This window comes from Ictidomys tridecemlineatus, chromosome 2, assembly GCF_052094955.1.
Source record: "Ictidomys tridecemlineatus isolate mIctTri1 chromosome 2, mIctTri1.hap1, whole genome shotgun sequence".
In the NCBI taxonomy this organism is placed as follows: domain Eukaryota; kingdom Metazoa; phylum Chordata; class Mammalia; order Rodentia; family Sciuridae; genus Ictidomys; species Ictidomys tridecemlineatus.
This window is the reverse complement of record NC_135478.1, coordinates 126,943,503-126,968,211: the sequence shown is the minus strand read 5'-3', so window position 1 is coordinate 126,968,211 and position 24,709 is coordinate 126,943,503. Positions and strand designations below refer to the sequence as shown.

The 24,709-nt window shown below is 41.9% G+C and overlaps 1 protein-coding gene across 4 annotated transcripts in view; it reads right to left on the bottom strand.

Moving 5' to 3' along the window:
- Ddc (dopa decarboxylase) overlaps positions 1 to 24,709 on the bottom strand; it is a 119,816-nt gene that overhangs the window by 64,869 nt on the left and 30,238 nt on the right. For all 4 annotated transcript variants that reach the window (XM_078039747.1, XM_078039748.1, XM_078039749.1 and 1 more), the window contains exons 2-5: positions 18,525 to 18,752; positions 14,088 to 14,201; positions 10,828 to 10,947; positions 4,498 to 4,632 (exon numbers count right to left, since the gene is read on the bottom strand). In XM_078039747.1, the coding sequence (XP_077895873.1) occupies positions 4,498 to 4,632; positions 10,828 to 10,947; positions 14,088 to 14,201; positions 18,525 to 18,725 (570 nt within the window). In that variant the 5' untranslated portion in view covers positions 18,726 to 18,752. The remainder of the gene's footprint in view (positions 1 to 4,497; positions 4,633 to 10,827; positions 10,948 to 14,087; positions 14,202 to 18,524; positions 18,753 to 24,709) is intronic.

Below are 24,709 nucleotides of genomic sequence, written 5' to 3'. Positions count from 1 at the left end.
AGAAAACTACAGGCTAATATTCTTTGAACATAGATGCAAAAATTCTTATTAATATTGGCAAACCACATACAAAAACACATTGAAAAGACAGTGCACCATGATCAAGTGGGTTTCATCACAGGGATTTTCATGGTTGGTTCAACATGAGAAAATCAATAAATGTAATTTACCACATAAATGAAGTTAAGGACAATAATCACATGGTTATCTCAAAGATTCAGAAAAAGCATTTGACAAAGTCTAGCATCCATTTATATTTAAAACACTAGAGAAACTAGTGATAAAATGAACTTACCTCAACATTATAAAGGCTATATATGACAAACCCAAGGCCAACTTCATACCAGATGTAGAAAAACCAGAAAATATTTCCTCTAAATATAGGAACAAGACAAAGGTATACACTCTCACATCTCCTACTTAGAGTCCTTGAAACTCTAGCTAGAGCCATCATGCAAAAGAAGGAAATTAAATGAACACACATAGGAAAAGATGAGGTCAAATTTTCTTCTTGCTGATGACATAATCTTATATTTAGAATATTTTTTAAAACTCCAGCAGAAAATTTCTAGAGCTGATAAACAATTTAGTAAAGTAGCAGGATACAAGATCAACATACAAAAATCAATTGTTTTCCTATATTCCAGTGAATCTGGTGAAAAACAAATTAGGAAAACTGTACCTCAAAAAGCAAAGTACTTGGGAATTAATCTAACAAAGAAGTGAAAGACCTCTACAATGAAAACTATAGAATACTGAAGAAATAAATCGAAGAACACCTTAGAATATGAAAACATCATCTATATTCTTGGATAGACAAAATTAATATTGTCAAAGTGGTCATATTACCAAAAGCATTATACAGATTGAGTGCAACCTCCATCAAAATGCCAATGACATTCTTTGCAGAACTAGAAAAAACAGTTCTAAAATTCAGTTGGAAGAATAAAAGAGTATAACCAAAGCAATCCTGAGCAAGAAGAGCAATGCTGGAGGCATCATAATACCATACCTTAAATTACACTACAGGGCTATAGTAACAAAAACAGCATGGTATTGGCCCCCAAACAGACAGGAAGACTAATGGAAAAGAATAGAAGACACAGGGAAAAACCCATATAAATATGGCTATCTCATACTACACTAAAGTGCCAAAAATATACTCTGAGAAAAGATAGTCTTTAAAAAAATTGTACTAGGAAAACAGTATATCCATATGTAGAAGAATAAAACTGGATCCGTATCTCTCACCCTTCACAAAAGCCAACTCAAAAGTGGATCAAAGACCTAGAAATTAGACCAGAAATTCTGCAATTGATAGAAGAAAATGTAGGTCAATGCTCCAACATATTGGCACAGGCATCAACTTCCTTAATAAAACTTCTAAAGCAAAAGAAATAAAATAAAAATTCAATGGCATTAAACTAAAAAGCTTCTGCACAACAAAGAGTGTGAAGAGGAGACCCACAGAATGAGACAACTTTGCCACTTGCTCCTCAAATAGGATATTCATATCCAGAAAATATAAAGAACTCAAAAAACTTAGAACCAAAAAACCAAATAGCCCAGTGAATAAATTTCAAAAGAAGAAATACAAATGGCCAGTAAATATATATAAAAAATGTTCAACATCTCTGGCAATCAGGGAAATGCAAATTAAAAGTATATTGAGAAGGCTGGGGATGGGGTAGTGTGCTCGCCTGGCATGCATACGGCCTGGGTTCGATCCTCAGCACCACATACAAATAAAGATATTGTGTCCGCTGAAAACTAAAAAATATATATATATATATATTAAAATTCTCTCTCTCTCTCTCTTAAAAATTAAAAAAAATATATTGAGATTTCATCTCACTCCAGTCAGAATTGCAATTATCAAGAATACAAATAATATAAATGTTGGGGAGGACATGGAGAAAGAGTGCACTCATACATTGTTGGTGGGACTAAAAATTAGTGCAACCTCTCTGGAAAGCAGTATAGAGACTCCTCAAAAAACTAGGAATGAAACCACCATATGACCTAGCTAGCTATTCCACTCCTGAGATCTCAAATCAGCATACTATAGGGACACAGACACATCAATGTATATAGCAGCACAGTTCACATTAGCCAAGCTATGGAACCAAACAAGGAACCCATCAACAGATGAATGGAGAAAGAAAATGGGTTGTATATACATAATGAAATATGACCCAGACATAAATAAGAACATAATTATGCCATTTGCTGGTAAATGGGTGGAACTGGAGAGACCATAATGCTGAGTGAAATAAACCAGACCCAGAAGGTCAAAGGTTGAATGTTTTCTCTGATATGCAGAAGCTAGGTGGGGAGGGGGAGTGTCAATCAAATGGAATATAGATCAGTGGGGTAGAGAAAGGGGTTGGGTGTAGGGAGAAGGAATGAATAAGGGAAGAACTGTGAATCTGACCTAAGTTTCCTATGTACATATATGAATATATCACAATGAATCTCACCTTATGTATATCTACAAGGCACTAGTTTAAAACAAAACTATAAATAAATAGCAGAAAGATCAGTAGCATAGAGAAAGGGAAGGCAGGGGGAGAGAGGTGGGATGAGGAAGGGGAATTACTGCATACTGAATTAAAACAAATTATATTTCATGCTTGTATAATTATATCAAAATAAACCCTAATATTGTGTAAAACTAAAGTGAATTTTAAAAAAGGGGGGAAGGCAAGGCCACAGATGACTATGTGCCTGCTTCACGTGCAGCACAGTTTTTGCAGAAGATGTACACCAGCTTGGTCCAAGCAGTACCTCCACACAAGCAGGAACTTTCTGCTGAGGGCGTTGATACAACAACATATGCAGCTACAGAGTGCATTCCTACAGCTGACTTGTGATCTCTGGATCCCCCAAACTCATAATAATTCTCATTCGTATTCTTTCTTTTTCTTGGGGAACAAAGTAGATCTCAGCCCACAGATTTTCATTTATTTGAACTAAAGTTTAGGTCTCTCATTTGTTTTATTACTTTCATTCCTAATTTAGATCTTAATGATAAATGTACCCATGAGATACTGCAGCACAGAATAGAGATGGGAATTCTCCATGAACCACCATGTTTACATTGTGTTCTAACTCCCCTTTCAGCTACACAATTAAAGTTAGCTTTTGTGAATACTGCCATTTCCTTCTGAAAAACATTGTCATTCTGGCTTCTTTGTTCTGTTTTCTTAATTCAGCTGACCTCGTACTTAAAATGTGATGGTGACTTAATTTACACAGAATTACAAAATGTCAACATGGAAAATGAGAATAAAAACAATGAAAAGAAAAAAAAATTGACACAAGCCCTGTATAGTTCCTGGGGAACCTAACAGAGATCCATAGAAAGATGCCATAGCGTCCTTGGCATCCTGAGCTGCTGGGCATCTGGAGTGATGCTAGTTGTGTCTCACCCAGCCACTTCCTGGTGAGATAAGCTCCTTTACAGAAGCCCTGCTGGACAGGCTAAACCCTAACATTCATAGCAGTGGATATCAGTATATACTTATTGAGTGCCTATGTGTTAATTTTTTTAAGTCTTCTGGGAAACAAGGGAGTCCTAAATACAAATGAACAATTTTCTTCATATGTAAGTAGAATCTTAATGGATGGAATTAGGATACAAAGATATAATCCTCCTAATTAGGTCTGAAATATGGGTATTGTATTTATTTCAGGCTAAGTACTTCCTAGAAAAAATGGTTATAGTTCAAATGTGTGGCTTAAGGAATTCACTGAAAATAAAAATATTGACAAACCTAAGTCGGCAATTCCCTGTGCAATCTAATTTCTTGAAGGTGGCACAGTTTTTATTCTTTTTGTGCCCTCTTGATCATAGTTACTCTAATAGAGTTATTCTCTTCATGCTGATCAATTCTCTTTCCACTTGCTCCTTTCCCCATAATTCTGGGCTTTGTTTTGTTGCTGTTGTTTACCATTTTCAAATGGGTTGACCAATGGAATCAGATTAGATATTTCTATTTGCAGAGTTTTCTAAACCTTACAAAATTCTTTAAATCTTTCCCCTTATGCTCAGCCACAAGCTGAGCTGAGCAGCTATACCAAGGATGGATGCTTTGATCCCTGTTTGATAGGAGGGAAAGAGAGGCTCTCAGAATTTACGTGATTTGCCTGAGATCACAAAGCTTAAAAAAGCAGAACTGGGATTTGCGATTAGGTTGTTGAGTCTAACATCCAATTACTACGCAATGCTGCTCTGAAGGTGGGCCAGATGAGTGTAATCTAAGTCCATGCTGCTACATACGGTAACAAGTCAGCCATGGGGAGTTCTCAGTACATATATTTTCTTTTCAACTTGATCTCTCAAGTTCCCACCTGAGAATTAGTATAAGTCTCTGTCCTAGTGATCTGTGAGGAACTGTTCTTGGATTTGAAACAATAGTAAAGTTTGTTTGGATTCAGACCTTGAATGTCTGTGGGGCTATAGCCCAATACCTCCCAACACACGCACTTACTCACCTGATCAGAGAAGTAGGCTACCAGCTTTTCCATGATGGCGGCCTGCGTCAACTCTGGAGATGCTGCCTGGAGCCGCCGGGTCACTTTTGTCCGAGCAGCCAGCAGGGCAACCAGGGTGGCTTCACTGGCACTCCCCTAAATCCAGGAGAAAGGTCCAAATGAAATTCAAAATGCAGTCAAAGAATCAGTGTCTGAACCGTTGCAAGACATACTTTTTATCCATTGTTTTCTTAAAAGATAAACCTGAAATTGCAAAGCTCACACTTTTTTTTTTTTTTTGCAAAGGAACAATCTAACACAATCTAACACCTGTGGAGGCCTCTTTAGTTCCTATAGTGAGTTTAGCATTGCTTTGTCTATCCCCCGTATCAGCAGTAGCCAACAGTTGCAAACACTAAGCATGTGCCACACATTGCATTGTTAAACTGGCTGTGCAGGCATTCTCCTGTGGGCACCTCAAGCCTGGCCAGGGATGTACTGTTCATATCTCCAGCAAAGGAGACTGGTCCCAGGCACCTATGTATTCATATACCCTCAGACAGAGCAATTTGTATATAAAATACAGGTACATTTTCCTTATAGTACTTATTTTAATCCCGAATGTTACATGCTGAATTGTGCCCTGCCCCCAAATTCATATGTTGAAGCCCTAAACCTCAATATCTCAAAATGTAACTATTTAGAAATAGGATCTTTAATAGGATCTAGGTTAAAAGGGGGTCTTTAGTGTGGACCCTAATCTTAATTGACTGGTATCTCAATAAGAGGAAGAAATTAGCCAACAGATTCATGCACACATACACAGGAAAAACCATGTGAACACTGCGAGGAGGCAGCCAGGTGCAAGCCAAGGAGAGGCCTCAGCAGAAATAGAACTGTTAATGCCTTGATCTTGGACTTTCAGCCTCCAGAACTCTGAGACAATGAATTTCTGTTTTTGTTTTTTTTTAAGGCAGCCCTGACAAACTAATACAACTAATTTCAACAACTTATTTTAGCAAAAAGTAGTAAAGAACTATTCAAATTCCTCCTTTGAAGTTAACAGTGGTGCATGATATGGATTCAGTGTCTATGACGTTATCCCATTTAATTTGCAAAAGCTCATTTTTAAACGTTGGCATGTACAGACAGGGAAACTGATGCTCAGAGACATTACACAACTTCCCTCAAATCGGTAGCTAGGGAGGGGCATGGTCAACAGTGGACACACATCTGGCCTTTCAGGGATGGCTCTGGCCTCCCTGCATTTGTGTGCACTTTCCTCTTCAGCCAGTTCCAGAAGACACCCACCCGCTGGCCAGTACTAACATTAGAAATGACAAATAAAAGAAGGTAGTTTTTTTTTTCTGACTATGAAGGAGGTTTACAAAGTTACAGTGTTATACAGAGAAAAATACAATAGAATAATTACATAGAAATGTCCACATCTCTTATTAACATTTTATCCTCCTTTCATGGAGCCTGGTTTTCCATTTTGGTTTTCCCATTCCACTGCTTTTACTTATGCTTTGAACCAAGTTATATCCCTTAGAGAGATGGATAAGATTTGAAGATAAATTCATTTATTCATGTTTCTGTAGCTCCAATGCTTGAGCTCAAATATACAGAAGAGAATCCTCTTAATTCAACATCTAAAATGGGTCTTCAAGCTGTATTTTGATGAGAAATTATTTTAAACATGGTTTTAGAACATATGAAAGAAATGCACCTGAGGAAGATGAAACGGCTGGCCCAGGAAGTCCAGTTTCCCTTAAACTGAGCTATGATTGCAACTTTCTTATCTAAATTCTACCCTGCTTGAAGCTTTGGATTCCAAATGTTCATTCTCTGATCTAATGAAAGGCTTTGAGTCACCATGCTGATTCATCATGGGCTGGGAGGGGGGCACTTTCCATGTCCTGAGAAAAAATTCTCCTCCTTTAGGTAACAAAACAATGAAAACAACAACAACACTCAATGAAACCAATTGTTGGTATGGCATCCAGACCACAGCAGGTCCAGTGCAACCAGCAGGTTTTGGCAAATTTGAGCAGGAAGGCAAGTGGATCTCTGGCTTTTGCTGGAAGCAGAGCTTTGCTGAGTTAAGAGTAGGGAGGGCGACTGTTCTTTGGTAAGAGAGCAGTCAGGGTGCCTGATGGCTCTGCTTCCGGTAGACCACGGTTGCCATGGTGAGCCTGCTCAGGATACAGGAGGGAATGGTGGCGAGAGCTGATGCTGGGGCTGCTGATATCATGAGCAGAACTGCCTTTTCATCTTCTGTTTTTTTTTTTTTTTCAAGTGTCGCCCCATATGGGGCAAGAAATTGGGAGCTTTTCTTCCATGAGAGCTTTTAAGCTAATTTGGAGACCATTCTTCCAGGTGACATTTGTTCAGCTTCACAATGATGATTTGCCACTTGGCTCAGAAGCCCATCACTGTGCAGATGCCCAGTAGCTGTGATTATAGCTCTTAGGGAATCGATGCGGCAGGCTGGCTCACCGGCTGTTACCCAAAGCCTCGGTGCTCTTTGGGGTCTTGCAAATTACAGTCAATCAGCCTTGTCATCTGGGAAAGGCAAGCTTCCTGCCACAAACACGGGTCTGGCAGTCTGCTTTTTTCCAGCAAAACTGAGTGGGATGGGCCCAGGGGGATTGTGTTGAAGCCTGAGCTGAGATACCAGGACTATTCCTAACCACATGTTAGGATCTCTCCCCCGTTTTTTTGCTTCAAAAATGGGATCATCTTTAAAAAAAAGATATTTTAACCCATGATAGCATGTACACCTCTGGTTACTAACCCTAACAAATGATCAGGGATCCACTGTAATAGCTTTGTCTTTAAATAGCTTTTGCTCTTGGAACATGCATACTACACTACCACTCTGGTCTTCAATTTCCTCAATCATGCAAAAGATTCTTGATAATGCAATCAATCCACTAATTATTTTGAGGATAAAAAGTGATAACATAAAGTATAAGAAATAGGCTAAAACATAGCCAAGTTTGTAGCTGGTGTTCAATAAATGTAGCTATTATTATAGTAGACACACTTCAGATTATGGGGTATTTTTAACTTCTTTGAGATGTATCAAATCATAAGACTTATCTTGGGGTGCTGGAAAAGATATAAACATAAAAGTGTTTTTATTATAAGATCCATTGAGAAGCTGGGGATGTAGCTCAGTGGTAAAGCACTTATCTAGTATATGCAAGGCCCTGGTTTCGATTGCCAACACTACACACACAAAAAAAATTAAAAATAAACAAAAACAAAAACAGGATCCAATGGCCCAGAAAAGTTCTCTTGTTGTTGGGGTAGTGCTCTTTTAAGTTTGGGAACGGCATGAATGTTTCACATGGACCACAACTAGGAGCCTCCAAGAGGAAACCAATAAGACTATCATACCTCACCATGTAGGATATCATTTGAAATGTTATTTTTAAGAATAAAAATTAAAATAAATATATATAAGGTATTAATTATATAAATTTTGTCACATCATAGGAAATCATGCATAAAAACATTCTCTGAGAATGTTTTAAAAATGGAAAACGCTCACAATTAATATGAAATGGAACACCATACAGAAAGCATATTTGCATTGTATTACCTCAATTTTGTTGCAAATGTATGTTTGTGTGTGTGTGTGTGTGTGTGTGTGTGTGTGCAGCTATGTAGGTATTAAAAAAACACTAATAACTCTGAGGGGAATCATGCCTCAAAATGGTTACCGTATTCATTTATTTTTACAATGAATGTCTAATTTCCCCCTTTCTAAGTAGAAAGGGGACAGTATTTTTTAAAAATAAAATCATAGATCCAAGATAGGCAAAATCTTGGTGGTGTGGAAAGCTGAATGATGTAGAGAAAACCATCAGAAATTCTCCCGAAAATATACAGAAGAAAATGACAAAAACAAAGGAAATTATTTAAAGACAGAAATTATGAAAGAGGCATTTTCCACTATGTAGAAATTGAAGCATGTGAAAAACAGAGTAGAAGTGACTTAAAACATTAACTAAGATACCTTAGAAGAAAAATCTTCTAATGTAAGTTGAGTCTTGGATTAGTAGGAGTTACCAAATGCTAAGGGGCCCAAGTGAATGAACTAATGGAAAAGTAGATCTTGGCAAAATGTATGGGAATACAATAAAAAGTGAATCTGCCTCCAGCATCAGGCCTGTTGTGAAGGGTGAGACCAGCTTGGGATTGAGTCAACTAGAGCCAAACCCAGGGCCCCTGTGGGCAGTTCCTCTGCACCACTCCCATCCTGATCGTAGCTGCCTTTTTTTCTGTCTCTGAACACTCAGGCTTGCTCTTTATTGACAAGGAGGACAACAGCATCCTATGGAAATTCAGGACTCAAATACCAGAAATGAGAAACCTGTCTGTACTTCACCCCGGGGAAATGAAACTGACCAGCCATTGTGGGGGCCAGGAGCAGCAGCCTGCCCACAAGGCCAAAGGGCACCTGTGACATGATGTCTTTTATTATTATTTTTTAAATATTTGTTTAGTTGTCAATGGACCTTTATTTTATCGTTATATATGCAGGACTGAGAATCGAACCCAGTGCCTCACATATGCTAGGCAAGCGCTGTACTAAATCACTGAGCCACAACCCCAGCCCATACATGGTGCCTTTTCTTTGACCTTGACCAGAGTATGGGAGTGGCCTCATTATCTCTGATAAGAAGAAACCTGTCTTGGGGAGCTGAGGTATTTTGAATTTGCAAGAATGTTGTCACTGTTGTATTTAAAAGTGGGATTCACACCATCCTATCAAAGCTTACAATATAGCTAATATTTCATTTTAATCAGCTTCCCATTCAGAATGACTTATATATGCTAGAGTAAGATAACCAGAGAATGTGTGGGGTGAGATGAGCTCACAGAGGGAACAGTTTTGAGCGTGTCCATGGTCAGGTGGTCACAGAGAAGGAAGCCATCCATGACTGGTGTGACCTGCTCATTTTGCATCAGAAGGAGTTAGAATTCACAGGGCTGCACCCATCAAAGACCTGTTGAATTTGAATAGTCCAGAAAACTGCTATGTACACACGTTCTCCCATAGCTCATGCTGGCTACTGAGATAATGTATCTCCCATCCCCAAAGATTTCAGGTGTCAGTCCCCCCAAACCTGTGACTATTTGCCTCACAGGGAAAAGTGACTTTGCTGATGTGATTAAGTTAAGAACCTTGACTTGGGGAGATTATCTTAGATTATTGAGTGGACCCAATCCAATCACATGGGTGTTTTGACCCACTTTCTCATTTGTGGTAAGAAAAAGTGACCATGAAAGAAAGGTTAGAGAGCAGAAGCATAGTGGCTTTGCAGATGGAGGTGTGGGCATGGGACAAGGATTTCCAGAAGTCTCTCAAAGATGGGAAAGGTGAGGAAATGGATTCTTCCCTTGGACCTCCAAAGTGTCAACCTTGATTTTACCCTATAAGACCCAGGTCAGACTTCTGAGTAGAAGAACTGTAAGATAATAATACATTTGTTTGAATTCACTAACATGTGTTATGGGGGGTGGTAATGTGTTAGGCAGCAATAGAAACCTAATAGATGTGGATTTAAAACCCCTAGTCCTGTTGAGTAGTCTCAGTACTGGAGATTGCCTCCTAGTTTAGTTAGGATATATATTAAGTGAAGAGAATGAATTAAATGTATGCATAGAAACAGCAGCATCTTTAGGCAAACAATTGGTTCATAGATAAGTGACATTTATCTTCATTGAAATGCAGCCACAACTATCACTTAAGGTGGGAACAGGGTCCTGTGGTGGTGGTGGTGGTGAGATTACAGTCTCTGTGTCATAAAGATATGGCCTATAAATTACCACCTGGAGCAAAAGGGAAGTTAACTGATGTTCTGTGCCTCAGTTTCGTCTTCTGTAAAATAGGGCTCCCTAATTCATTGTGCTGTTATGAAAATTAAAGGATTATTAACACTGAACATATATCTGTTGGGAATGACTATGTGATAGAGCTTACATTGCCGGGATCTAGGCAATGGAAAAAGCAACATAAATTTGGTTGTTTCTATTTCTGTGCACCTGCTCCGCTATGCTATGAATTAGCCAACTATGCTACCAATCATGACTGGGAGACTGGGGAAGTCAGTGTCCTGCCTAAAGCTAGTGACAGACAGCTTGGGATCCAAATCCAGATCCTGCCTTCTCCAAGACCTGGATTTTCCTCAGAGCTCAGCTTTGTTTATTCTCTGGAAGAAATAAAGAGGACACAGCAGAAAGCTGCGCACGTGCCCCCTTTTCCACCCACATTTGTGGCCATTGTGGAACCCATGAATCCCATCAAGCTGTCCTCCCCACCTTACCCTGTCTTACCTGGATCACTCCTCCCCCTTCTCCAGCTGTTCCAGCCAAAAACTCCTCTGGCAGCTGCAGCATCTTTCCAAGCCAGTCCATCATCACTGTCTCCAGTTCTGTGCATGCTGGACTCGCTGCCTGTGGGTGAGAGAGAAGGGATAAACCAAGGGCAGCTGCCCTCTGCTTCTTGTCTGCTTGGAATACAAGGGAAAGACAAAGGATAACTTATTTCGATCTGTTTTCTTTTTCTTTCTTTTCTTTCTTTCTTTCTTTCTTTCTTTCTTTCTTTCTTTCTTTCTTTCTTTCTTTCTTTCTTTCTTTCTTCTTTCTTTCTTTTTTTTTTGTGGTGCTGGGGATTGAACCCAGGGCCTTGTGCATGCAAGGCAAACACTCTACCAACTGATCTATATCCCCAGCCCTATTTTTTTAAAAAGTTTTAAAATTATTTAAAACATCCACTCCCTGGTAGGAATTAATCGTACGCTTGCTATTATCTGAATATGTTTCCCCAAATTGCATAAAATGGAACTCCCTATGTGAGAGTGTCAAGAGTTGGGGCCTTTAAGAGTGATGATGAGATCATAGGGGCATAACCCTCATGAATGAATTAGGCTGCTATTAGAGGAGTGCATTAGTTATAAAAGGGAGGAGGTTAGCCGGATGTCCTGTCTGTCTCAGGCATGCTCACTTGCTCCTCCACCAAGTTATGATGCAGCAAAAAAGGCCAGATACCACACCAAGTTCTTGGACTTCCCAGCCTACCAAACTCTAAGCCAAATGAATTTCAATTGTCTACAAATTACCCAGTCTCTGACATTCTGCTATAGTATCAGAAAATGGACAAAGACAAGGTTATGCTCTCCCTTCTTAGTTTCAGAGAACCAGCAGCATACTTACAGTACCTTACTCCATGGGAGGGCTGGCAGTAGGGCTCCACGTCTCTCCCAGACTAATACATAACTAAAGGACTATTCTGAGCAACTGTGCTGAGACCTTCATAAAGGGGAGTTTGCCTCCCTGTCCCTCACTTGGAAAAATTCCTAGATCTACCACTAGAAGGGATGTGCTTCCTATGTGCAAGTCTCTGCATGTCTCAGTGGCCCTTCCTGACATGGTGAACTCACCATCCTTATCATTTCTCCATCACAGACTTGGGTCACATGAGGTGATCCCTGAACTGTGCCTAGAGATGTCACCTCGAACATACACACACACACACACACACACACACACACACACAAACACACAAACACACGCACACACAATCATGGATTGTCTAGGGGCCAGTGCCAGAGCAAGGAGGCCAGATGCCACATAATTTTGGAAGGAGCAGAAGGAATTAAACACCTGCTGAACCCTAGATAAAAATCACCCAATCTCAGATATCATTAAATAGCTGAAACAAGTCTCAAATATGTGCCACTTAACTAAGAACCAAGCAAGGCTGGGAAAAAGTGCATGGGTACCACTGTGAACCTTACTCCAGTGTGCTTCACCCCATGGGCACTGCATACTTGCTCAGTATTCACTGCTTATAGAAGGATCTAGAAAGACCCACTGGTGGGCCGTCCTCCATGGTCACAAGAGAATGGAAAGAGTTTAGGATGGAGTTAAGGAAGTGGGTGCTGGGCTGCTTTTATCCACTGGACATCCCTGGATAAGCCATTGATCTTGTATTTTAAGCTCCTGATGACCTGGGCCTCTGGACTCTCCCTTATTGCAAACAGGAGGTGGCAGGTGGGCCTTGTTCCCATCCAAAGATGGATTAAGCCTCCATCTTCATCTAAGGCTCCACGTAAAGGACCCAAATGTGGTGCTAAGGGTGTTCTCATGTCTCCCTGTGTATATCAGCATGATGATACGTTGCATAAAAAGAAGTGAGGTCCTTCTCCCTGCTGGTCAGGTCAGCTCCATCCTGGTAGGTTATACCCCATCCTGACTTAATTTAGATTCAGGCATAGGAAGATGTACTCCCTGCTAGGAACTATAGCTTTCAGGCAACACAGCCTCCAAGACAGGGATGTACCCCTTCAAAGGCCCAAGAGAATCAGACTATCCTAGAAAGAACAGATGTAATTGGAGATTGATGTGCCAAGTCGCCCTGGAGGAACAGAAAACTTGGGACTAGCAGAAGCACACAAAACTTGCTACACTATCTAATGAAAAGAAAATGTTCTTTCGAAGAAGCTGTGCCAGGCCTGGTTACACTGCTAGTGCCCGGGGCCAGCTATGACTCACAAGGAAGGCATCCCGGGTTCTCAACAGAGGAGCAATGTAGTCAGCTGTGGTAGGAACTGGATGAACCTCATCAGCCGTTCCTGTTGGCCCAGCACCTGCTGACCCAGCACCAGCACCTGCTGACCCAGCACCAGCACCTGCTGACCTCCAGTCGAAAGAACAATTGGTGCTGAGTAGATAAAGCCACCAGCTAGGCTGAGCCCTGCTTCTTGGTGCTGTGAATTGAAAAAAAAATCAGCCTCTACTTTCAGTATCCCAGGCCCTCAACATGAGTTAATATTCAGAAGGCCATCCACTCCCAGGCACAGATCAGGAGAACACTCCAGACTTAGAAGGTCCGAGACAGACTCCAAGTTTGGTAGAACTCCTCACAGCATGGGCATCCCTGGGCCCAGTGATGGTCAGCAGGAGTCTTTGCTTCTGACCTCTCTGAATTTTGAAAAGAATCTTCCCTGAAGCTCTGTGCTGGTGCAGAGAACCACAGGAAGAGCCAGGCTTACTGCTTTCTGAGCAAGGAACTTTCTAGGCATCTTAAGTCAGATAGGATGAGACTAGTGGCCATCATGCAGGCAATGGGCCCATTTCCAGACACCCGCACACTACACACTGGGCCCATCTGCTGGGCTGGGGCCCTTCCTGGGGCAGTAGCCCTGGAGAGAGGAAGATGGAATGAGACAAGGGCAGTATCGGTCTCAAACGTTGGAATGTATAGAAATCCTCTTGTCTGTTTTAGGGAAATGCAGATTTCCAGCCTTGGGCTGTGGTTTTGATTTAAACTAAATGCTTATAAAAAACATCAGTGTGTAGGACTGACCTCAGGTTGTGGATACCTTTCCATAAAGCACTCTTGCTTCTCTGTCAACTTCTCCCCATTGGAAATCTCCCTCCTTTAAAGGCACCCTCTTGGAGCTAATCTTTCCCTCCTCTCTGCAAAATGACCTGCAGCTCACAGGCAGCATAGCCATCTGCTCATGTCCTGTGTATACAGAGGCCATCTCCCTACACAGGGACTGCCCCCCAAGGATCACCAGGACACTCACCCAAGAGAAGCCTATGCAGCCGATGGCTCCACACAGCATGTCTGCGATCAAGGATGGATACGAGCTGGCTGTGGGGAAGTAGGCGAAGAAATAGGGGCTGTGCCAGTGGGTCACCTGTGGAAAGGCGGAGCAATTACTCAGGTGAGAGGGGAAGCAGGCCGCACCAGGAGCAGGGACTCAGGTGCCCTCTGTGCTCCTGGCTGGTGGAGCAACTGACCTTGGCTTGGATGCATGTCTTCAATTTCAGTCATCCTAAGACCTTCCTCCAAACATTTTGTAGCATCTACATTTCACCTGATACTACAGTAAAGGAACTCTTTTTATTTTATATTTGTATATATTTGCTAGGTAAGAAGGAAATGCTATATATCCTTAAAGTAAAAATGGAACATCATTATCACTGGTTAAAATGAACCAGCCATAACAAGTGAAGTCTCTAAAAATGGCATTGTGTTTTAAGTTCTTAGCAGGGTGTCTGGTCAGAGAAGGCACTGTTCTCTTGAGGGCTCTAAAAAATCAAATCTAAATCTCTCTTTTTTTAAAATTCCTGAATTTTTAGGTTTCTTCAGTCAGATCCCAAACACACATCTTGTCTCACGGCCGCCTCCTAACTCTCCTGTACAAACCAGTCCCTCCTGCCAAGCATCCCTCTGGTATACTCCCTGCCCCCTCGGTCCCTCAGACTGGCCACTGTCCCCCAGCCTCCTGGCCCTGACTGTGAGATGCCTGCCTTCCTCCATCCCAGTCCAAGGAAACACCTGCTCTGTGCCACACCTGAATTAGGCACAGAGGAAAAGCTCAAGGTGGATAAGAGGAGGAGGTCCATAAACAGACAGTCACCATTCTGTGACCTAGTTAGTACCCTTAGGGGCCCAGGGGTGCCGGGAGCCAGAGTAGCAAGGAAGCCACCTCAAACCAACATTGGTGGCCATGGATTGAATGTTTGTCCCCCCTCCCCCCACACACCAAATTCACAAGTTGAAACTCCAACCCATCAAATGATGGCAGTGGAGTCCTCCTGACAGGATTAGGGCTTTTCTGAGAAGAGACCAGAGAGCTAGCTCTCTTCCTCCATGTGAGAATATCTGAAGTCTGCTGTTATCCAGGAAGAGGGCCTCCCAGAACCTAACACCTTGATCTCAGGCTTCCAGCCTCTAGAACTGTGAGAAATCAATGTCGTTGAAGCCACCTAAGTAGGTGCCGCAGTCTGGCTGGGCACAATTCAGGAGCCACTTGTCAAAAGAAACTAACTTTATTTTTAGAACCACACATGCAAAACAAAACAGCTCCTCAGGAAAAACCCTCAGAGCCCAACTGCCACCACCGGCTTCCCACAAGCCTCTCACACCAACACACACCTCTCCACCTCCCACAAGCCTCCTGCTCTTGAGGCCGATTGGCTGGGTCACGTGGGCAGAGCCAAAAAAGTCCCCCAATGAGCAGCTCCGTAGTCTGAAAGGGCAGGGAAGCAGCCCAATGAGCATCACCACAGAGGAGCCAATCAGCTAGATGTTGCTGGAGCCGCTGTGAGCCAATCATCAGCTGGCAGTCTGAAAGGGTGGGGAAACAGCTCAATGAGCATCTCCAATGAGCATCACCACAGAGGAGCCAATCAGCTAGATGTTGTTGGGGCCGCTGTGAGGCAATCATCAGCCGGCAGCTGGAAGTTTGCTGGCAGCTAGAAGTTTGCTGGAGCCCCTTCGGCTGTGGCTCTCAACATCTCCCCCTCTCTGTTTAAACAACAAGCATGTGGCTTAGGGACCGTGCCTGCCTTAGGTTGTCCAATAGTACATACATATGGTTCTTACCCGTTATCTGATGAGCTGACCTCAAGGCGTCAGCCTCCTGTCTTAGGTTGGTACCACTGCAATTAGATCTTACCCGTCACTGACAACCCGTCCAGTATACAGCCACACCTGTGGAGAGGTCTTTGTACCAGCAGGGTGGTGAGGTTCTTTGCCTCACCTCTGTTGGCCCTCAAATTTTAGCTTAACGATCATGACAAGCAGAAGGGAGGAAGATACACCAAGCCAGTTGATGGCTCCTTTTGGAAAAATTGTACCACCGATGACATCATCAGCAAAAATACCACAACACTACCACAAGTCGCTGCACCAACAAGTAGGCATAGCCTTTGTTCTGACTCCCTGCTAGAGGTTAGTTCTTAAGTTTTCCCCAAAGGCTCCTGTGTTAGCAGCTCACTCCCCAAGGTGGTGCTATTGGGAGGTGGTGGAGCCCTTAGGAGGTAGGGCCTAGAGGGAAGTCTTTAGGTCACTGAAGTTATGCCCTTGAAGGGGAATGTGGGACCTTGGTCCCTTCCTGTTTTTCTCTTTCAACTATGAGATGAGTGGTTTTTGCTCCACCATGTGCTCCCCCACATGATGTGCTACTTCACCACAGACCTAAAGCAATAGGACCGACTGACCGTGAATTGAAACATATGAGGCTGTGATGTAAAACAAACCTTTTCTCTTTATAAAATGATTATCTCAGGTGTTTGCTATAGTGATAGAAACCTGACTGAGACATCATGTCATACAGTCTGGACAAAGATGCAAATATTTATTTTCTCCATGGAACTAGTTATTAAGTATATAATGTCCAAGATGTGGCATGAGCAATCTTGATTGGGAAGGTAGTTGACTGAGAAAGCTCACCAAGAGCTGAGAGTTTTCCGTAGGTCCCACTGAAACTATGGACACTTCCAAGTCAGCCAGGACTAGGGATCCATGAAGGGAGAGAGGGAGAGGAAGATGCTTAGTGCATTTGGGCTGAGGTTCTAATGTGGAAGATGACAGTGAATCTTAGAGCCATGAGGAGCTGCACAGGTGAAATGCTGCATTCATTGCAGCAGACTGGGGGTCCACAAAAGATTTAGGGGCCAGGACATGCTTTCTTTTAAGATAAAAAAAAATGTGAACTTGCTAGTCAAAGGGGAAAAAAATGTACCTATAACACTAATATATTCAGCTTAATTTTGCATATTTCTATGAAGAAAGGAGCCTAAAAAGGTACAAGTGCCCAGGGCCCAGGACAGTAAGACTGTGGCCTGGGGTCTTAGCCTCCCTTCAGGGAACCAGAAGCCCCACACTGCTTCCAGCTCTGTTTCCCCCTTACCTGCTTCTGGAAACCTGGGGAAGGCAAGAGTCGTTCCTGACTGGGACATGTCCTTTTTTGCTTCACTCTCTGCTAAGATTCACAACCACATTGGGCTGATGGTCCCAATCTCACTCTCTATTTAGAGCAGAGCACTCACCTACTTTCCCTGCGACCACAGACCTGCAACAGGGAGGCCTGGACTACCCCCAGGGACCCAGCCCCGCAGCCATGTGTTTCCCAGCTTTGCTCTGAGCAGTAAATACTCCTGTCTAGTCCAGCAGGAGGACTTTAATGCCCCCCTCCCATACTCCTCTGTATGGGTTTTATGTATTATGAAAGGAGGGTGCCATAAGAAGTGCCCTGGAACCAAGGAACTGTCTCTGAAGTTGAGGACCTAAGTCTCAGCCCCCAGGCCCTGGATCTGGGTCCACCTCAGGGCCTCTGCATTCTGTCTGAAAATGAGGGACTGAATCTCAGTGATCCTAGACTCCTCCTGCTCCGTGTCTAATACATTTGCTTTTTATTGATCTTGCAACCACAGAAGCGCAGAGGGTGGGGATCCATCTGCCAACGCCACCAATGCCAGGCTGGGACTTTGCATATTGTTTGTGGAAATTAAAGTAGCCACACAGGATGAGAGGTTTGACAATCCTCATCCATGTGTCAGGGGGAGGCCGGCCTGTTCAGAGAGCCCACAGTAATTCAAGGGCTTTAAGATGAATTCCTTGATGGGGAAAATCATACCGTAGGAACACAGATCTGAAATAAGGTCTCATGCCAGCCCTCTGTTCCCCTCACTGGGTATCAGGGATGGCAACAGGTCCTGCTTCTTTGGGGCTGGGCTAATCTGCACTTTCTGGGGTGAAGCAGTGTCATGTTGCCCACTCAAACAAAATGAGCAAAATTTTTTCTCTATCCATATGATCTACCATTTGGTGAGCACAACAATGATAGGAGTATGCTTTGTTTGGGGCAATTAATTAGTTGCAATCAGTAATCAGGGATTTGTTTCCTCTTACCAGCATATGATAACACTCTGCAGGTACCAAGTGTCTTGCGGCAGGGACTGGGCCTCAAAAGATAGCCCACTTGTTTTACTTGGAGTCTGCATGATCTGGATTGGCACCCAAGCTCCATCATTTACTAGATGTGTGAACTTAAGTGGAGCACCTAATCTCTTGTGATTCAGTTGCCTCTGATATAAGATAAAAATGATAGAAATTTCTCCCTAACCTGTTCTGAGAATTCTTGGAAATAATAGATGTGAATTGCATGGTGTCCAGTAGGTACTACATTAGCACTAGCTTTCCTCTTCTCTGACTTTGGATATACACTTACCCCTGGCATGATTATCTTTTCAAGGTCATTGATAACGTCCTCAAATGCTTCTGGTTCCTGGGGAGCCTCAGTAGGGATCAGGGGACGCAGGTAGCCAGGCTCCACATTAGGGTAGACGGGGCGCCCCTCAATGCCTTCCAAGTAGTCAGCCACATAATCCACCATCTCTTTCCCTCTCCTCCGGTATTCACTTGCATCCATGGTGACTGAGCTCTGTCAGAGGTGGAACTGCAAAGAGAGAGAAGAAATCAGAAAAAAACATAACAGCCTCTGGACTGGAGGAGGGCAATTCCAAGTCAGCTGTTAGAAGTACATGGGCAGTGACCCGATACCCTGGAGGCCACCCAAGTACAGAGTCAGTCCTCCTTTCCTTTTGTGAGTGGATGAGGCGGACAGGACATAGGCTTTGGGTCCTGTAGCTCATTCTATTCTTTGCCAGCTACTCAACAGAAGACAGCACAACATCTCTTTATTTAATTTTCTACACTGATAAAATGCACTAGAAGCATGCATTTATACTCATGGTCCATTCCAACTTCAATGACAAACACTGGTCCAAGTTCTGCCTGCTCATTTGACAGAGACAAGTTCCACCCCTGAGCCTTACTTCCCAGCTGAGGGATGACTGTAACAGCTCCGACCTCTGAGGAAGGCTGAGATTGAACATTCTTCCTAGGCTCAGTCCACAACCATCTTCTTTCCTCTAGATTCCATCTTCAGGTGGACCTGTGCTGCTACATGTTATGGTTCAGATGTGAGATGTACCCCAAAAGGTCACATGTGAGACAATGCAAGAAGGTTCAGAGGAGAAATGATTGGATTGTGAGAGTCTTAACACAATCAGTTAATTAATCCTTGATGGGATTAACTGAGTGGGACTGGAGGCAGGTGGAGTGTGGCTGGAGGAAGGGTTCAAGGCAGGGGTACATATTTTGTATCTGGAGAGTGGAGTCTGTCTCTTTCTGCTTCCCTCAGCCACACTCCCACAATGATGTTCAGCCTCATCTCAAGCCCAGAGAAATGGAGCCAGACTTCTATGGGCTAAGACTTCCCAAACCAAGAGCCCTTAAATAAACTTTTCCTCCTCCACAATTGTTCTGGTTGGGTCCTTAAATCACAGCAGCCAAAAAGCTGACTAAAACAACATACAACCCGATTTTCAGAAATAATGCACTTTTATTACATAAGTAATATACAGGCAATTCTAATGATTAATTATGTCCTAAAAAAATTGCCATGAATTCTGAATTAGTGAACACTATACCAGACCTCATAGGGAAAACACAGGGTTAGGTTCCTGGAGAGTAATCAAGAGTATATATTTTTTTTCAGTACATGACCATTTTGTGTGTTGTTTTAAAAGACACCTTATGTAATATGTATTGAATGATTAATATGTGTTTAATGTTAATCATTAAATCTACAGCCACTCACACTATAATTCATGCCCAAAGGAAGCTTACGTAACACATATTTCTACATGAGGCACATCACAATCTGCTTGTGCTTAGGAACTCTAGACAGCACTTCTGCATTACATTTTTGGAGATCATTTTAAATGGAAAAACACCAAGAAAAAGCACAGAATTATAAAGAATGTCACACTAAATATATGGAAAACAGGACACTTGCTATTAGTATGAGAGCTGAAACCAGAGGGCAGATTATCGCCTTGTTCAACCTCAGCTGTGAACATACACATCTGGTGACTCAAATTTTTTCCCTTGCTGCATATGTGGTCACAAAGCATTGATTACAAGAATCAATACATTTTAGCTAGTAGGAGAATTTGCATGTATGGAATCTTCAGATAATAAGAACAGATTGCATTGTCAAAACAGGTATCTAGAAAGGCACCGACAAAAATTCTGGCACATCTTCTTTCAGATTATTTCCTATATTTGTGTTAGACAATTATATGGTAAGCAAGGGATGCAGTTCTGATTCCTTCCATAGTCCAAAACCTCATAATTCAAGATGAATTTCCCTGTGAAGAGTTCAGGGGTGAATCAACACCTACTGTAATTAGCAATAGGGATGACCTTGACATTAAATTCTCAGCATTTTTCCATGTTCCCCATTGTCCATTCTGGGATTTTTGACATTTTTTTTTGTGATGTTAAGGTGTTGAAAATCTATTTACCAAGAACTTGTTAAAAGTAGTAAGACAGATTTTATTGAAGATTATTGCAATAGGGGAGAGACTATTAAACTCAACTTTCAATACAACAGCCAAAGGGCAGATGAGAGAGTCAGTGGATAGAAAATTAGTAGGAGTAATGTGGTTAGTCTCAAGGGTGGAGAGGAAGCAGAGCTTGATTAGATGCCAGGGGTGAAAGTAGATGAACTTGATTGGATATACAGGATGGGGCCTTGTTACCAAACTGGCTTATCAGGATTTCCTGCTAAAACTAGTGTCAGCAATCTAAAGAAAACCAAACAAGAAGAGGAATCAGAGAGACTGGCTGAAGGACTGAGTCTTTGTCCAAGGTGAACCTGCTGGAAGATGGTTTTTCTTCTCTCAGCAATCTTTATAAGCATCCTTCTTCAGAATGATCTCTGATAAATGAACAATGTGTAGCATTTTGTAGGTTACTTCAAGGTCTGCCATTAGATCCAATCCCATTTTAAAGTTATTATTTGGGTGCACATTTTTCAGTGAGTGAGAAGCAGTGATTGGGACTTAAGATAAGACTCTAAATTATAGCAACAGCTAATACCAAACTAACAGCATGAGAAAAACCACATTGACAGTTTGAATTTACATTGCATCTTTGCACTTCATAAACTAAGGGCTGTGTACGGTTCCACTCCTCAGCTAAAATATCATAGCCATGTGGTAAAACTTCTGGTTCACAACTCTTAGTGTCTGATAGCTTTCAAAATTAATTTTTTTAAAATTTGAAGTGACTCAGCTTATTTCAAAGTTTGGACACAGAGTGAAACTGTTTTCACCTTAAGTGAAAGGGACTTGAAAGTGAGATTCTTAGAATTCAACCAAAATGTCTCACATCAAAACTCTTTTTGCAAGTTCAGGTTCTCATTATATAATTACTGAGTCCCTTTTCCACGGCAATGCACTTTTTTCTGTCATATGATTTCTAATGATGTTCACAATGTGTGCCTCTAATGCTGAACATTTGGATGATTTTCAGTCTCCACTTATATTAGTGGGGAAAGTACATGGATCTTAGGGGCCAACTCTTCAGGATCGAGAGCTGAAGGACTCAGAGTCATATCCTGACTCTGATATTTATTAGATGTGAGAAGGCCAGACATGGTGATATGTGTGTAATTCCAGCTACTGGGGAGGCTGTTGAAGGGGGATCACAAGTTGGAGGCCAGCATGAGTAACTTAGGGAAAAACTGTCTCAAAAAATAAAAAGGACTGGAGATGTAGTTCAGTTGCAAAAACACCTCTGGATTCAATCCCCCAAAGAAAAAGACACGGGACAAGTGAGTGAGTGGGTTCCTAGGGGCTGACTTGCCAGAATCTAGAGCTGACAGACTCAAGAATGAGACCCTGACTCATATTTATCCTGCATAAATTGCTAACATGTTAAATCTTATTTTGCTAAACTGAAAACATAAATCACAATAACAGTAGTAGTATCTTGAGGAATTTTTGTGATCATTAAGGAAGTGCTTGGAAAAAGTTTAGAACAGTGGTATAAAATAACCTCTCAATAAATATCAGTTATAGTAGTCCCCACTTTTCTGCAATTTCAATTTCTAAAGTTTCAGTTACTCCCAGTCAATCCTGGTCCAAAAATATTGAATGGAAAATTATAGAAATAAGTAGTTAATTGGTTTCAAACTGTGTACCATTTTGAGTAGCATGATGAAAGCTTTGTTCCATCTCCTTCAGGACAGGAAACATCCTCCCTTTGTCCAGCATGCTCACACTGTATAGGATACCTGCCCGTTAATTACTTGGTGGCTGCCTTAGTTTTCAGATCAATTGTCATGATATTCTACTGCTTGATTTTTAAGTAACCCCTATTTTATCGAATACAGTAATTGTTCTATTTTACTCATTAATTATTGTTAATATCTTACTATATCTACTATAAGATTTAACTAATAAGTTAAACCTTATCATAGACAGGTATGCGTATATAGGGAAAACACATTGTACATATGTATTTCAGTACTATTCTTGGTTTCAAGCATCCACTGAGTGTCTTGGAATATATCACCTTGAGAATAAGGGATTACTGCATTCGTATTTCTTTATAAAATCAAAAACATCACTACCAATTGGAGAGATGAAAATCAAAACTATTCTATTAAGATTTCATCTAACGGGCTGGGCTTGTGGCTCAAGCGGTAGCACGCTCGCTTGGCATGCACGGGGCGCTAGGTTCGATCCTCCACACCACATAAAAATAAAATAAAAAAGTCTGAGCTCTCCTGATTACAACTCATGGATTGTGAATGTGTTTCCAAGATTTCATCTAACTCTAGTCAGAATGGCAATTATCAAGTATACAAAGCAACAATAAATGTTGCTAAGGATGTGTGGGAAAAGGCACACTCTTAAATTGTTGGTGGGACTGCAAATTGGTGCAACCAAATGGAAAGCAGTATGCAGATTCCTCAGAAAACTTGGAATGGAACTACCATTTGACCCGGTTATCGCACTCCTCATTTTTATCCAAAGTACTTAAAATCAGCATACTACAGTGATATTGCCACATCGATGTTGATAGCAGCTCAATTCACAATAGCCAAACTACGGGACCAAGATAGATAGCCTTTAACAGATGAATTGGATAAAGAAAACATAGTATATATACACAATGCAATATTACTCAGCCTTAAAAAAGAATGAAATTTTGATATTTGAAGGTACATGGGTGGAGCTGGCAATCCCCAAACCAAAGGCCTAATTTTTTCTCTGATATGCAGATGCCAATTCATAATGGTGGTGTGGTGCTAGGGAAAAATAGAGGTACTTTGGATTAGACAGTGGGGAGTGAAAGGAGGGTAGGGGCTATGGAGGTAGGAAGGAGAGTGGAATAAATCAGACATTATTACCCTATGTGCATATATGACTACATAACCATTGTCATTCCACATCATGTACAACCAGAAGAAAAGTTATACTCCATTTATGTACAATGTGCCAAAATGCATTCTGATATCATGTAAAACTAATTAAAATGAATTTTTTTAAACTACCCCCTCTTTTTCCATCTTAGCACACTTGTTTTGCATAAAAAATTCCTAAAAAGGAGAACATTTATCTTATAATTCCTTTAGAGTAGATTTTTTCTAAATATAAATATTTTTAGTGTTTTAAAATTACATTGCAAAATTTCTCCCTGGAACATTGTTTCACCAAATTTTACTCTTAATAGGGAGACTGTAAGAATGCTCATTTTGCTATATAATCACTGGACTTGAGTGTTAATTTTAATCTATTCCAATGACATTGAACAGTTAATGCCGAAGTCTGGCTTGGCACAAATCAGGAGCCACTTGTCAAAAAGAAACTAACTTTATTTTTAGAACTACAAACGCCAAACAAAACAGCTCCAGGGAAAAACCCTCAGAGCCCAACTGCCACCACCGGCTTCCACAAGCCTCTCTCCCCCACACCAGCCTTTTCCTCCCACAATCCTCCTCCTCTTGAGGCCGATTGGCTGGGTTGCGTGGGCAGAGCCAAAGAAGTCACCCAATGAGCAGCTCCGTGGAGGAGCCAATCAGCTAGATGTTGCTGGGGCAGCTGTGAGCCAATCATCAGCTGGCAGTCTGAAGGGCAGGGAAACAGCCCAATGAACATCACCGCAGAGGAGCCAATCAGCTAGATGTTGCTGGGGCAGTCTGAAGCTTGCTGGCAGCTGGAAGTTTGCTGGGGCCCCTTTGGCTGTGGCTCTCAACATCTCCCCCTCTCTGTTTAAACAACAAGCATGTGGCTTATGGACCGTGCCTGCCTTAGGTTGTCCAATACATATGGTCCTTACCCGTCTTCGGATGAGCTGACCTCAGGGCGTCAGCCTCCTGTCTTAGGTTGGTACCATTGTAATTGGATCTTACCCGTCATTGACTACCGGTCCAGTACAGCCACACCTGTGGAGAGGTCTCAGCGGGGGGGGGGGGGGGTGAGGTTCTTTGCCTCACCTCTGTTGACCCCCAAATTTTAGCTGAATGATCATGACAAGCAGAAGGGAGGAAGATAT